The sequence below is a fragment of the Cebus imitator genome, unplaced genomic scaffold (assembly GCF_001604975.1).
Source record: "Cebus imitator isolate Cc_AM_T3 unplaced genomic scaffold, Cebus_imitator-1.0 Scaffold568, whole genome shotgun sequence".
Classification (NCBI taxonomy): Eukaryota; Metazoa; Chordata; class Mammalia; order Primates; family Cebidae; genus Cebus; species Cebus imitator.
In genome coordinates, this window is record NW_016107883.1 from 955,474 (window position 1) to 971,954 (window position 16,481).

Genomic DNA, 16,481 nt, shown 5'->3' on the forward strand with positions numbered 1-16,481 from the left:
AATGATTTGGAAAGCTGACTGTCCCAAATGGAGGAGGTCCCAAAGGGATTGTCCCAGCAGTGCAGGAAGGCTAGCTAGGGGTTTGTGCCCGGGACCTGTGGAGAATACCTCCTACAGCGTGGTGCTGCTGAACAGTCACTCTGATTTGGCATCTCCTTTGGCTGAGTTATAGAGCAGAATTTCTGGGGTTAGGGATGATAGCCTCACTTGGCCCCTTTGTCTCTGCCTGTCTTCAGGGATATTTTTCCCTCTGGCAGTCATGATGCTTCCCGTGGGCTAAGGCAAGGGCTGTCTCTTGCCAAGGAACCCAAAATCATGGGAAAGCTGGTTGACCACCTTAGTATCACTTTTTCCAGTATAGAAACTGTCAGTTGGGGAAAATTTTTCCATGCACTTGTTGCTAGTCAGAATGGCAGAAAGAGCATTGCTGTTGTGGGAATTTGATCTCTTACCACTGGCTTGGCCTTTTTTTTTTTTTTTTCACTTCTCTGTGGCCCTAGGATCTGTGATATCCTCATATTTGAGTTCTGGGTTATTTCTAGTGAAAATCTTGGTGCTGTATGTTTGTTCTGGGTTTTCTGTGGGGTAGGGGAGTGAAGCCAGCTTGCTTCTGCACTGTCATTTTTATGTGTGTTATTTCAGAGTTTCCTTTTTATTTAGATGGTCCATGAATGAACATTTAGAAACAAATAGTCATGCATTCCTTTTAGTATGTTTTAAAGTAATATGATGAGCAATGCAACCCATAATTTCAAGGTGTTTAAAATTCCTTTTTAAAATATGTGAATAGCATAGAATAGCTCAAAGCAGGTCAATACTTCCACTTAGAACAATTTGAAAAGTTGGATACATTTCTTTCTCTCTCTTTCTCTCTGTAGATAGATAGATAGATAGATAGATAGATAGATAGATAGATAGATAGATGTGTATATATGTGCATGTGTGTATGTGTCTGTGTGTGTGTGAATTTTAAGGCACCAAAAGCCTTTGGAGGCAAAACTGACAAGAGGGAGTAAAGTTTCAGTGAAAGGAGACTTTTCAGAGGTGAAGTGAAACTCTTTAGCTGCTTTTTCCCTGTGTACACTCACTAATACATGTGGGAAATAGTCTGAGAATTGTGGTTTGATTCAGGCAAGTACTGCTTCTAAGGACAGAGAAACCAGCAGAAGTTTTACTGATCACGCAGGAAAAAAGTGACAACATTGGAGTCTTGAAGGGCCTTACACATATGACTATTTCTCCTTCAGTATATTTGTCAAATTCTAAGCTATGGAAGGCCAAGAATTAAACCAAAAACTTCTGAAAACAAGAACAGAAGCACCCTCTCTCTCCCAATGCTAAGGAGACAAAGACCTGCCTGGTTCTAAATTTGAAAGCCCTGAAAGACTATGTCCTAGAAAAAGGGGCAAACTAGACGTAGACTACATTTTACTAAAATTGTAAGGAAACATCAACCAAAATCAATCCATGACTGGGATAAGGTAATTGTCACACCCTCACCCCACATTTGCATAGCAGAGGAAAGGGTGAACTTTCTCTAACAGAATAAAATATTATCCGGAACATCTACTTTTTAAATATATAATGAATGGCAGTCAATAGAAAAATTATAAGACATCTGTGGAGACAAGAGTATATGATCAATAATGAAGAGAAAAACAGACCCACAGGTAATCTAGACAGTCAAGTCAGCAGACAAGGTGTTAACCAAACACAGTATGTTAAAGAAAACAGAGAAAAAAGATGGAGCATTTACCAGATATTTAAAGTATATTAAAAAATCAAATGAGCACACTGCAACTGAAAAAGTTCTTTCCAAAATGAAGAACTCTGCTGGAGGGGTTTCACAGCAGACTGGATCCATCCAGAGACAGAATTTTTGAACTATCAGATAAGACAATAGAAAATAACCAAACTGCAGTTCAGAGGGAAACAAGAAGAGAAAGACAGAACATGGCAGCTTTTTACACAGTTAAATAATTTAAAATGAATGTGACTGGAGTTAAGGAGAGGAAAGAGAATGAGACAGAAAACTTATTTGAGGAGACAACGGACACAAACTTTCCCAGACTGCTGAACTAATAAATGATATGAGGCACAGATTCATGTGGTTCAAGAAACCTCAAGCAGAGTAAATGCAAAGAAAACTACACAAAAAGGGGAAGCCCCCAGACGGCTGACTAGAAGCACCAGTGTGCACTGTTCCTACAGAAAACCAAGAGTGGCAAGTGAGCACCTGCTCTTCAAACAGATGGGCCAGGAGGCCACATCGGATTCAAGGAAGCAATGGCCACCCATGGAGAGCAGAGAGGAGAGAGGCAGGACAGCTGCCCACCTGGGATTGGCATGGAGCCAGGGGAGGCTCCCAAGTCACCTACGGGAAAGGGTGAATGAGCGAGGGCCCCCAGGAACCCACACTTCTGCCATGGGCCTTTGCCAAGCTGGGCCCAGAAGATCCCTTTTGGCCCCCACCTGGGGCCTCTAGGCTGACTCATAGCTGCCTAGAGTCTGGGCAGAGCTTCTGCTAAAGGCCATATGGGGCCCCGTGGGCCTCAGATCCCTGAGCGCCCAGTGCCAGTTGTTGAAGCCCCACTATGAAGGGAGGCCAGGTTATCTTGTGTACACCTAAGATAGGGGCTGTATCCACAGTGCTGAGGAGTGGACAGACTGCAAGTCCTGACTCTCTGCACCTTGCCAGACAAGGTCCACTGGCCTAAGACCACAGCATAGCCACCCCACCCCTGCCTGAGCACTCTGGACACACAGTCCATTTCTCCAGACTAGAACTCTCAGAAGTACCTGACAGGCCCATTGTGATTGCCTCCACCACAATGCCTACCCCTGCTGCCCCTAGAACTGTCACAGGCCTCCTGAACACTGCAGCTTCCATATGGAAAGGCAGCCAGACTGTTTGCCCCTGCTGCTCTCCACTGGGCAGGGCCTCTGACCTGGGCCACCAGCACTGCTGCCCCACTCCCACCTCATCACTTTAGTCAGTGGCAGCCCTACGTTTCTCTGGGGTGGAGCTAGAGAGTTGTCTAGAGACAACTGACAGGCTCTCTGCCATTGCTGATGGGAACAAAGAACCTGACAGCTTTTGCAAGCCCACAGAATGCTACAGCCATTCTACAGAGATAGAGCCAGGCTGTCTTCCTCATGAGTCTTAAGCACCTGGCTCCCCTACCAGGCTTGTCCCTGGCTTGGGCCCACAGTATAGCTGCCCCGCCCCCAGCTGGTCATCTTGATTAGCACAATCCTGTGTTTCTCTGGGGTGGCACTCCCAGAGGCAACTGACAGCCCCTCTGCTGCTGCCACTGCTATGGTATTTCCCTTGCTGCCTCTGGGCAGGGGAGCGAACAAACACCCTGAGTGCTTTCCTCGCACCTCTAACACACTGCGGCCACCTACAAAGGAGGCCAGACTGTCTTCCCCATGACTCCTGTCCCCTCTACTCTTTACCAGGCAGGGCCCCCAGATTGGCTCCACAGTGCAGCCACCCCAGTGCCAGCTGGTTACTCCCATTATCTGTGGCTCTGAGTTTCTCTGGGGTGAAGCTCCCAGAGACAATTGACAGGTATTCTGCCATTGCTGCTGCCGAGGCCCCTATCCCTGCTGCCTACAAGCTGGGGAGGGAATAAAGCCTGGGCTCACCCCAGGGCTGCAGTGCTCAGCTCAGAAGTGCCAAGCCAAGATCTGCAGCTGGCACTTGAGAAGAGAGGAGCCCATACTCTCAGAGCACCGAGAGGGTGCATGCATGAGTGAGGTGGGCTGCTGAGGGAGTGCAGCATGCCTCCTTCCACAGGGCTGATCTGGAAAAGGTGTGGCCTTCCTTCCTGCCTCACCCTCTGCCCAATGAGCCCTGCATCCCAGAACACGTAACAAAAGAAACCTGGGCACAGTGCCAGTGCTCAGAGGACACTCACCCGGGGCCCAGGAGCATTGCAGAGCACTTTCTCTTCACTGCGAGTAGTGCTACAGAGCAAAGCTGCAAACCTAAATACAAAGGAGCCAAACAGCTAAGAGCCTATCTATGGGCCGTTACTCTTAAGCACCATCTACTAGATCATAGCCCAAATTTTAAGACCAAAAATTGTTAGATACTTACCCTGTGAAACCAAAGGCAGGAATTCACCCACAAATAAAGATCCTGCACAGAGCCTTGGCCCTCTGAAAACATCCAGATATGAAGCCAACTGACTGTACTCAAATTATGCCACAGTTAAAGGAACAGTGATCTTCTCAGACAAGAAAGAACCAGCACAAGAACTCTGGCAATTCAAAAGCCAGAGTGTCCCGTTACCTCCAAAGGAGTCCACTCACTCCCCAGCAATGGTTCTTAACCAGCCAAAAATGACTGAAATAACAGGCATAGAATTCAGAATCTGGATGGAAAGTAAAGTCATCCAGATTCAGAAGAAAGTTGAAATCCAATTCAAGGAATCCAAAGAATTTGGTAAAGTGATCCAAAAGCTGAAAGACAAAATAGCCACTTTAAGAAAGAACCAAACCAAACTTCTAGAGTTAAAAAATTCACTATAAGAATTTCATAATACATCAAAAGTATTAATAACAGATAGATCAAGCTGAGGAAAGAATCTCTGAGCTCATAGTTATTTTAATTAACTCAGTCAGACAAAAGTAAAGAAAGAATTTTAAACAATGAACAAAACCTCTGAGAAATATGAGATTATGTAAACAGACTCATTAGCATTTCTGAGAGAGAAGGATACAGAAATGGACAACTTGGAAAATATATTTGAGGATGTAGTCCACAAAAATTTCCCTATGATTGCTAAAGAGGTTGACATGCAAATTCAAGAAATACCAGAGAACCCTGGTAAGATACTATACGAAATTACCATTTCCAAAGCACACAGTCATCAGATTCACCAAGGTCAATGCAAAACAAAAAAATCTTCAAGGCAGCTAGATAGAAGTGTCAAGTCACATAGAGAGGGAACCTCATCAGACTAGCAGCAGACCTCACAGCAGAAACTTAACAACCCAGAGGGTTTGAAGGCCTATTTTCAGCATCTTTAAAGAAAATAAATTCCAACAAAGAATTCCGTATCCTACCAAACTAAGCTTCATAAATGAAGAAATAAAATCCTCAGATAAGCAAATATTGAGGGAATATATTTCAACTAGGCCAACTTTACATGAAGTCCTTAAAAGAGTGATAAACATGGAAGTGAAAGAGTGATACCTTGTGCCACAAAACACACTTAATCACCTAGCCTACAGGCACTATAAAGCAATGACACAATCAAGTCTATATAACAACCAGATAACAACATCATGACTGACATTTTTTTGAGCTGTAGCCCCATCCAAATCTCATGTCAAATTGTAATTAGCATGTTGGAGGTGGGGCCTAATGGTAGATGACTGGATTATGGGGGTGGAGTTCTTACAAATGGTTGAGCACCATCCTCTTAGTACTCTTCTAGTGATAGTGAATTATGAGATATAGTTGTTTTAAAAGTGTGTAGCACCTCTCTCACCCGTCCTTCTTGGGCATGTAAGATGTGCTTGCTTCTCCTTTCACCTTCTGCCATGATTGTAAGTTTCCTGAGGCCTCCCCAGAAGCTGGGCAGATGCTGCTATGCTTCCTGTACAGACTGTGAAACTGTGAGCCAATTAAACCTCTTTTCTTTATAAATTATGCAATCTCAGACATTTCTCTACAGCAATGAGAGAATAGACTAATACAATGACAGAATACAAACCTCACATATCAGTACTAACCCTGAGTGTAAATGGGCTAGATGCCCCACTTAAAAGGCATAGAGTGGCAAGATGGATAAAAAGACAAGACCAAACCATCTGCTATCTTCAAGAGATCCATCTCAAATGTAATGACACACACAGGCTCAAAGTAAAGAGATGGAGTAAGATCCACCACACAAATGGAAAACAAAAAAGATCAGGAGTCACTATTCTTTTGTCAGATGTAACAGATTTTAAACCAATAAAAATTAACAAGGACAATGTAGAATGATAACGGGTACAATCCAACAAGAAAACTTAATTATCCTAAATATATATGCAACCACATTGAGGCACTCAGATTCATAAAATAAGTTCCTCTTGGCCTATGACAAAACTTAGACAATCACAGGATAATAGTGGGAGACTTCAACACCCCATCGACAGCATTAAACAGATCACTGGGGCAGAAAACTAAGAAAGAAACTCTGGGCTTAAACTCAACGCTTGACTAATTGGACCTAATAGACATCCACAGAACACTCCATCCAACTATCACAGAATATACATTCTTCTCATCTGCACACGGATCATATTTTAATATTGACCACCTGCTTGGTCATAGGCAAGTCTTAATAAATTTTAAAGAATTGAAATCTTGCCAAGCACAGTCTTGGACAATAAAAATTAGAAATCAATATTAAGAAGATCTCTCAAAACTACACAAAATCATGAAAATTAAACAACCTGCTCTTAACTCCTGCATGAAAATTGAAATTGAGGCAGAAATAAAACAAAAATTCTTTGAAATTAATGAAACTCAGGGATATAACCTACCAGAATCTCTGAGATGCAGCTAAAGCAGTGTTAAGAGGAAAGTTTATAGCACTAAATGCCTTCATCAAGAAGATAGAAAGATCTCAAATTAACAAAGTAACTTCACCTAAAGGAACTGGAAGAAAAGAAAAAACCAACCCCAAAGCCAGTCAAAGAAACGAAGTAAAAATTAGAGAACTGAATGAAATTGAGATGCAAAAATCCTTATAAAAGATCAATGAAACCAAGAGTTGGTTTTTCAAAAACAAACAAACAAACAAAAAACAAGATTGATAGACCACTAGCTACATTAACACACACACAAAAAGATCCAAATAAGTATAATCAGAAATGGCAAAGATGACATTACCACCAATCCACAGAAATTAGAAAAGATTCTCAGAGAATACTGTGAACAACTATATATACACGAATTAGAAAATCTAGAGCAAATGAATAAATTCCTGGAAACACACAATCTCCCAACTCTGAACCAGGAAAACATTGAAATGCTGAATAGACCAATATTGAGATCTAAAACTGAATCAGTAATGAAAAAAACTACCAACCAAAGAAAACTCAGGGTCCGATGGATTCATACCGAATTCTACCAGACATACAAAGAAGTACTGATACCAATCCTATTGAAAGTATTCCAAAAAATTGAAAAGGAAGGCATCCTATCTAACTTATTCTGTGAAGTCAGCATCAGCCTAACACCAAAGTCTGGCAGAGACATTAAAAACAACAACAACAACAACAACAACAACAACAACAAACCTTCAGACCAATATCCCTGATGAACATAGACACAAAAATTCTCAACAAAATGCTAGCAAACCAAATCCAGCAACACATCAAAAAGTTAATATACTATGCTCAAATGGGTTTTATTCTTGGGACGCATGGCTTGTTTAACATGCACAAATCAATAAATGTGAGTTGCCAAATAAACAGAATTAAAAGCAAAAACTACATAATCATCTCAATAGATACAGAAAAAGTTTCAGATAAAATTCAACATCCTTTATGATAAAAATCCTCAACAGATGAGGCATCAAAGGAATATACCTCAAAATAATAAGAGCCGTCTATGGCAAACCCAAAGCCAAAATCATACTGAACAGCCAAAAGCTGGAACCATTCCTCTTGAAAACTGGAACAAGACAAGGATGCCCACTGTCACCACTCTTACTCAACATAATACTGAAAGTCCTAGCCTTAGCAATCAGGCAAGAGAAATAAATAAAAGGCATCAAAATATGAAAAGAAGTAGTCAAACTATCTCTTTCCACCAGCAATATGATTCTATATTTAGAAGAGCTTAGAGACCCCACCAAAAGGCTACTAGACCTGATAAACTATTTTAGTAAGATTTCAGGACACAAAATAAATGTACAAAAATCAGTGGCATTGCTTGTACACCAATAATGTCTAGGCTGAGGATCAAATCAAGATACACAATCCCATTTATAGTAGCCACAAAGAAAATGAAATACCTGTGAATACAGCCAACTGAGGAGGTGAAAGATATTTACAGGGAGAACTACAAAATACTATGGAAAGAAATAAGAGATTACACAATAAATGGAAAAACATTCCATGCTCATGGATTGGAAGACTCAATATTGTTAAAATGTCCACACTGTGTAAAACAATTTACAGATTCAATTCTATTCCTATGAAACTATCAACATTGTTCCTCACAGAATTAGAAAAACTATTCTAAAATTCACATGGAATCAATAAAAAGCCTGAATAGCCAAAGCAGTCCTAAGGAAAAATGACAAAGCTGGAGGCATCACACTACCTGACTTCAAACTATTTTATCAGGTCATAGTAACCAAAACATATGGTACTGGTACAAAAACAGATACAAAGATCAATGGAACAGAATAGAAAACTCTAAAAGCCACACACTTACAACCAACTGATCTTTGACAAGGCCAAGAAAAATAAGCTACAGGGAAAGGACGCCCTACTCAATAAATGGTGCTAGGATCACTGATTGGCCATATGCAGAAAAATGAAACTGGACTCTTTTGCCACATACAAAAATTAACTCAAGATGGATTAAAGGTTTAAATGTAAGACCTCAAACTATAAAAATCCCAGAAGAAACCTAAGAAAAACCCTTCTTGATATGGGCTTTGGCAAATAATTTTTGGCTAAGTCCCCAAAAGCAATTTGCAACAAAAACAAAAATTGACAAGTGAGACCTGATTAAACTAAAGAATTTCTTTATGGCAAAAGAACTATTATTAGATTAGACAGACAATCTGTAGAATGGGAGAAAATATTTGCAAACTATGCATCAGACAAAGGTCTAATATCCAGAATGTATAAGAATCTCAAACAAATCCACAAGCAAAAAACAAATAACTCCATTAAAAAGTGGGCAAAGGACATGAACAGACACTTCCCAAAAAAGATATACAATACAAGCACCCAACAAAAATTTTAAAATGTTCCTAATTATTAGAGAAATACAAATCAACATCACAATGAGATACCGTCTTACTCTGGTCAGAATGGCTATTACTAAAGTCAATAAACAACAGTGCTGGTAAGGCTGTGGAGAAAAGAGAACGCCTATATACTGTTGGTGGGAATGTAAATTAGCTCAGCTGCTGTGGAAGTTTCTTAGAGAAAAGTTTAGAGATTTCTTAAAGAACTTAGAACTACCATCCACCCCAGCATTCCCATTGCTGGGTATATACCCAAAGGAAAATAGATCATTATATGAAAAAGACTCAAGCACTTGTATGTCCATCATTGGACTATTCATAGCAGCAATGACAGGGAATCAACCTAGGTGCCCAACAATGGTGGACTGGATAAATAGAATGGGGTACATATACACCATGGAATATTATACACCATAAAAAAGAGTGAAAGCATGTTTTGCAGCAATATGGGTAGAGCTAGAGGCCATAATCCTAAGTGAATTGAGGCAGAAAAAGAAAACCAGTTACTGCATGTTCTCGCTTGTGAGTAGGAGCTCAACTTTGAGCACACATGCACATAAAATGGGAACAACAGGCACTGCAGACTGCCAAACGTGGTAGGGAAATGGGTTGAAAAAACTCCACTGGGTACTGTGCTTACTACTTGGGTGCAATACACTCACATATCAAACCTGGACGTGCACTCCCTGTTTCTAAAATAAAAGTTGAAAAAAAAGAGAAAGCTACACCAAAACCTGAATAGGACATTTGTTAAAGGAAGTAGTTGACACGTCGATATTTTTCTTTTCTTTTTTCTCTTTTCTTTCTTTTTTTCTCTTTCACTCTGCCCTTATCCACCTTGCCTTTTTTTTTGAGACACTGTCTCACTCTGCCACCCAGGCTGGAGTGCAGTGGTAGGATCTTGGCTTACTCCAGCCTCAAACTCCCAGACTCAAGTCTTTCTCCTGCCTCAGCCTCCCGAGTAGCTGGGACTACAGGCATACACCACCATGCCCAGCTAATTTGTTTGTATTTTTTGTAGAAATGGGGTCTTGCTATGTTGCCCAGGCTGGTCTTGAGCTCTTGGCCTCTAGCAATCTGCCCACCTCAGCCTCCCAAAGTGCCGGGGTTGCAGTGGTGAGCCACTGGGACTGGTTCACGTCAATATTTCTTACAAGCATAGATTAAAAAACAAATAAAGGCTGGGCACTTGGCTCACGCCTGTAATCCCAACACTTTGGGAGGCCGAGGCAGGTGGATCACCTGAGGTCAGGAGTTCAAGACCAGCTGGGCAACATGGTGAAATCCCATCTCTACTAAAAATAGAAAAATTATCTGGGGGCGATAATGCATGCCTGTAATCCCAGCTACTCGGAAGGCTGAGGCAGGAGAAGCGTTTGAGCCCGGGAGGTGGAGGTTGCAATGAGCCAAGATTGCACCATTGCACTACTGCCTGGGCGACAGAGCAAGACTCTGTCTCAAAAAATAATAATAATAATACACAAACAAAACAAAACAAATACTACTCCTTGTCATGATTGGCAGCCAGAAATATATTAATAAGACAACTTTCATAATATGCTAGTCTATCTACCAAAATTCCCCAAAGATAACCAATGGTTAAATATTGAATGGTAGGTCACAGGAATGAGACAGGATCTACTATCACCATCTGTATTCAATATTGTAGTGGATAAATTGGCAAGTGCAAAAAGGAAGTAAATGAAATGAGAGACTTCAGGATTGGAAAGAGAGAAATAAAACAATATCGTAACATGATTGTATACTTAGGAAACCACAAAGAATCTACACTGTATGAAAATTTATATGTGAATCAGTTAAGGTGCTGATTAATACAACGTCAATGTACAAAATCAATTATATTTCTATCTGCTAACAATAAAAAAGACAAACCAATTTTTAAAATGGGTCAAAAAACTTGAATAAACATTTCTTCAAAGAAGGTATACAAATGACCAAAAAGCACATGAAAAGATGTCCAACATCCTGATTCAATAGAAAAATACAAATCAAAACCACAATGAAACACTACTTCACAACTACTAGGTAAGTCAACTACAATAAAGCTTTATGTTATATATCTTCACTACTACAACGACAACAACGAAAACATTTTAAAGCTATACTAAATGCAAATTTAGACAAACTGACCAAAGATTCAAAGATAGACATATATATGTATGCTCCTTTTCAATGAAGAAATGTCTTTTCAGTAACTAGTGCTGGGTTAATTTTATACACATATGGAAAAAAAAATTCTGGACATCTACCTCACATTGTATGCAAAACCAATTCCAGAGGGATTGCACATCTAATGTAAAAGGCAAAACAATAAAGAGCTTGAACGACAAGGACAACAGCTTCATGAACTTGGAGTAGGCAAAGATTTTTAAAATAGAATACAAGAACCACTAACCATAAAGGAAATGTTTGATAAAATGTACCATGTTAAATTTAAGAACATCTGTTCATGAAAAGACATTATATGAGGATGAGAAAGGCAAGCCATAGAATTAGGGAAGATATTTTCCATACACATATCTGACAAAGAACTCACAGTCTAGATGATTTAAAAACAAAACAGAACAACAACAAACTCCCTTTCAATAAGAATAAAACCACCCAATGGAAAAAATAGACAAAAGATTTGAAGAGACGATTCCCACAAAAGGATATCCAAATGGCCAAGAAACATAGGAAAAGGTGCTCGACTTCATTGGTCACCAGGGAACTGCAAATTAAACCCCAATGAGGCAGCTGAATTCACTGTAGAAAAAGAGCTAAAATAAAGACACAAGCCAAGGTGGAGAGCACATGGAAGTGGAAACTGGTACAACCACTTTGGAAAACTGGCAGGATCTGTTAAAGCCGAAAATTTTCACACCTATAACCCAGGAATTCCACCCTAAATACATACCTGATGTGTACATATGTACCATGTGTACATATGTACCATGAAGATGGTGTGCAAAAATCTTCTTAGCATCCTATTTGTAATACCTGCAAACTGGTAACTAGCCAAATTCCCTTAACAGTAGAGTGAGTAAATGAACTTCAGGATATCCACATAACAAAATACTCTGTAGCAATGAGAATAAACTCAGTACAACTACATGCAACCACAAAGATAATGTTGAGGGAGAAAATCTGCAAAACACTGTATTCCATTTATGTAAGGTGAAAACATATAAAGAGGATGTATATCTATATATATAGATATATACACATGTACATGTATATATGATGACAGTGATGTGTTTGGTTTGTGAAACTCATTGAGCTACATATCTATGATTTGTACACTTTATGTATGTATGAAGTATACTCTGCTTTTATAAAAATTTCCTAAAAAATTCTTATTTTGGTAAATGGACAATTTAAAGAAATGTATTAAGTAAATAATAGTTTAGGTTTTACAAATATTTGTGAGGTGAATGAATGACCGATCTTCAGAGAATGTGCATAATTAGCTAGGCTTCATCCCACACATCTTCCTTAGTGGAACCCCATTCCACTTTCCATCACCCTCATCCTCAGGCCTGCCTGCCCAGGCCCCTTTTCTGTTGCAGCTCAGTTGGACAGCCCCTTCAGTGGGGGCTCCCCTTGCTCCTTTTGTGGCTCCTGGCTCAGAGGAATAAGCCTAATCTCTAGGCTGAAAGCCATTTAAGGGATGGGGCATCTTTCTCATGAACAAGCGTGACCAAGGCCATAGAACTGGTTAGTTACAGAAATATGTTTAAATACATCTCAAACATCTTGACAACCGGCATTCTGTTCCAGTTTAAAAGGTTTCAAAAGGGAATCCCCTAATTCTACAATCCATATCCAGCTCACCCACTGTGGCATTGAATATTCTGGTGTTAACAATCCTTTGGGTCATGTGTACATCTTTCCCCTGGTCCCTCTTACAATGGCAGTCTCCCCTCAGTGTCCTGCCTCCCACAGAGTCACAGAGGAGATTGTGGTAGAGCAGGCCAGGTGCCATCAGCTGCCCTGGCTTGAACCAGGGTTGGCTTCTCTGAGACCAGCGATCTCTGCCTAGTTGCTGCCTTATTCCTTCCCCAGGTCTTTCCAACCATCCTACTGCCATGAAGATCGCGGTGATTGGGCAGAGCCTATTTGGCCAGGAAGTTTACTGCCACCTGAGGAAGGAGGGCCATGAAGTGGTGGGTGTGTTCACTGTTCCAGACAAGGATGGGAAGGCTGACCCACTGGGTGAGTGAGACGCCGGCAACAACAGGGAAGCCGATGGAGGGCGGCCAGCTTGCCGAGGCAGAGGGGAAGCAGTGGGTGGGAGGCTGAGAGCCAAAGTCTTCGGGGCTTCTGTCCTGTCTGGGAAGCAGCCATAAGCAGTCTACCTTGAATCCTGCTCCAGTGCCAACTGGCTGCTGGGCTTTGCTGGAATAAAGTGGTGATCCCCTCCCCACCTGATTATGGGGTGGCATTAGTGTCCTGGAGAAAGGCTGTAGAGAAGCCCTGCCTGGTCCCAGGTCCCACACAGAGCTTCTCTGTCCCAGCATCCATGCTTGGGAAGGGTTCCATGTTCTGAACTGGGGGTCCATGTTCTGAAAGGTGGGCATGCACAGCATCACCATTGCTGGGGCTGCTGTCAAGACACACTGCTCTACTCACCTGGCAGGGAGAGACCCGATCACAAAGGTGGTTTTCCCAGGGCGAGGCTTCTCCATTGTACTCTGGATGTGCTGACCCCTGCGATTTCCCCAAATGTGGGAAACTCGACTGCATAATTTGTGGTAATGGGGAACTGCAATTGCACTGTCCCCTGGCATTTTAATTTTTTAAAAGAAAAGAAAAAAAACACACAGAGTACTGAGCCCACCCTGGGAGTTTCTGATTCAGAATGAGGTGCAGTCTGAAATTTGTATCCTCTGACAAGTACCTGGGGATTACTGGCCTCTCTGGTACAAGGAGGAACACAGTTTGAGAATCACAGGTCTGGGCCACTGCCTTTGAGCTGGGAACCTCAGCAGGTGGGATGCAGGGGCCTCTGCTTGGATGAACAGACCCTCTAGAAACACTGACTGGTCCTTCTCAGGCCTGATGGAGATAGGCTGTGGGGCAGGGCTTAAGGATAGAAGGCCAGGATTAGGAAAGGGGGCTTGCAGGCCTGGCCAGACACAGAAGTGTGGTTTGTTAAGGAATAGCCAGCCTCCCTTAATAGAGAAACTGCAGCTTAACCCTAGAATCAGCTCCAGCACCCACCACCCCATGCCAGCCAGGCTTTAGTCTTGGATATGACCACAAGTAAACCATGAACCATGACATATCCTGACCCCACCACAGCCTGGGACCCACACCCAGCCGCTAAGTGACCACTCACCCCAGCTGCTGACCCTGGACAGAGAGCAAGCCTGGCTGGGTCTCCTACTTGACCTTGATCTCAGATGTCCTGCAGCAATACTTCATTGGTCACTGTGAGACAGCTTTTGCAAGTGCAGTCCAATTTGCTGACATCACATTCCACCCTCCCTGAAAACCACCAGACACCAGGACAGAGTGACAGAGGAGGATGCCAGAGAGGAGGGCCAGTCTAGTCAGGGGCCAAACATCACACCAGAGGCTCTAACAGAGAACTGAATATGCGGAAGTATTCCTTGGGTATTGAAGAGTGGAAGGCAGAGAGCCTTAAGTTATAGGGAACAGTGACTGCAGGAAGCAGCTACCCACTCTAAGGCTGAGATAAAGGAGGAAGCTTTAACTACAAAAACTTGGGAGCTTGGGCCTGTAATCCAGGCCTTTGAGGAGGATGTACTGGTGACTGGGCAGGAGGAGGGGCCCCCTGCAGGCTGTACCTGGGCCTCTGGAGTGTGTGTGTGTGTGTGTGTGTGTGTGTGTGTGTGTGTACGCGCGTGTGTGCATGTGCACATGCGTACATATTGAGGCTAGTTCTGCAGATGATGGAAAAACTGATTTAGCCATTACTCTGGTAAGGAATGACTGTGGCTGGGATGAAGAAGCTGGGCTGGGGGAGGCTCATAGGACAGGAACCCACTAGACAAAAAAGAGGAAGAATGCCCTTGTCGCCTTTCTTCCCCATCTTCCTTCCTCAGGAAATAGCTGACAAAGCAGAAATGCCATCTGCAGGGGGCCAGCCCCCATCAAAGAGAGAGCAGTAGAGGGGCCAGGAGGCAGGAGCTCAGCGATGGGGATGGCAAGGCCTCAGGAGAGGAGCGAGAGCAGAGGTCAGCCATCTGGGGTCTGGAAGAGGGAGGCACTCAGAGGTCCTGGGGTTCAGCAGAAGTCAGAGTGCAGCCAGGGCAGTCCCCAGAGCCTCATGCTTGGCCGATGCGTCCTGTCTGTGTTGCCTGATGGAACCTGGCTGGGGTGGGGGTGACAGGGCAGATACAGAAAGAAGGCCCATTAACCACTCTGCTTAGAAGGCAGAGGTGGCCATGTGTGGGTGGGTGATAGAGAGGGGCCAGTTTCTTATCCACCGTCCCACAGGTCTGCAAGCTGAGAAGGATGGAGTGCCAGTATTCAAGTTCGCCCGGTGGCGTGCAAAAGGACAGGCTTTGCCTGATGTGGTGGCAAAATACCAGGCTTTGGGGGCCGAGCTCAATGTCCTGCCCTTCTGCAGCCAGTTCATCCCTATGGAGATCATCGATGCTCCCCGGCACGGCTCTATCATATATCACCCGTCACTGCTCCCCAGGCACCGAGGGGCCTCAGCCATCAACTGGTGAGATGGGGCAAAAACACAGTGGGCAAAAACACAGAGGGCCAAAAACACATATAGGGCTTACATGTCCCTCCATCAGCTCTGACTGATGCTTTCCATTAGCCCAAAGCATTTCTAGGGCTGCAGAGTGGGTATCACTCAGGTGCCTGTCCTGTGCTGCCAGATATCAGCCACAGAACAGGCTGTGCAAGGTTATCAATGAGAGAATGCTCTAGAGCACTGGGAGCAAGTGTTGCTAAGCACTCTGCATTCCCACAGTTATCCGAGAAGCTGGCACTGTCAGTGTTCCCATCCCCCAGCCGGGACAGGGAGGGCACCAGGAGGCACAGGGGCCAGGACCCAGGTGGGCCAGGGGTCCTACTACTTCCACTACCACTGCTTTAGGCAGCATAGTATGTAGAAAGAGATAAAGATGGAGCAAAGGATATCCTCCACTAGGTAGTCTGAGGTGACAGAAGTCCCAAGAAGAAAACAAATGGGTTGACAAGGTAGATGGGTGGTCAAAAAGGGAAGACATTTGAGTTGAGAAAAGAGAGTGGATTCGTAGTCAGACTGCTCTGTTGGGATTCATGCTCTCTGATCTTTGTCGTGTTACTTCACTTTTCTGGGCCTTAGTTACCCTATCTGTAAACCGAGTATACCATACCTGTTATCTCTGCTGTGAGGAGTCAGTTACGTAAGGCATATAGGGCTTTTAGCACAATTCCTGGCCCATGGTTGGCATCAATACATAGTGTTTTCCTTCTTCCATTTCCTGCTGGAGCCAGTGTCACTCCTCCCCCTGGGGA

At 43.0% G+C, this 16,481-nt stretch overlaps 1 protein-coding gene and 1 non-coding gene across 3 annotated transcripts in view; both read left to right on the forward strand.

Moving 5' to 3' along the window:
* ALDH1L1 (aldehyde dehydrogenase 1 family member L1) overlaps nt 1-16,481 on the forward strand; it is an 86,422-nt gene that overhangs the window by 17,194 nt on the left and 52,747 nt on the right. The window contains exons 2-3 of one of the 2 annotated variants that reach the window (XM_017515988.2): nt 13,059-13,208; nt 15,459-15,693. In XM_017515988.2, the coding sequence (XP_017371477.1) occupies nt 13,082-13,208; nt 15,459-15,693 (362 nt within the window). In that variant the 5' untranslated portion in view covers nt 13,059-13,081. The remainder of the gene's footprint in view (nt 1-13,058; nt 13,209-15,458; nt 15,694-16,481) is intronic. The other variant, XM_037734032.1, reaches the window with a different exon arrangement.
* On the forward strand, nt 13,618-13,779 carry LOC119469084. The gene has a single exon (XR_005197907.1). It is a non-coding gene; the product is annotated as a U1 spliceosomal RNA (small nuclear RNA).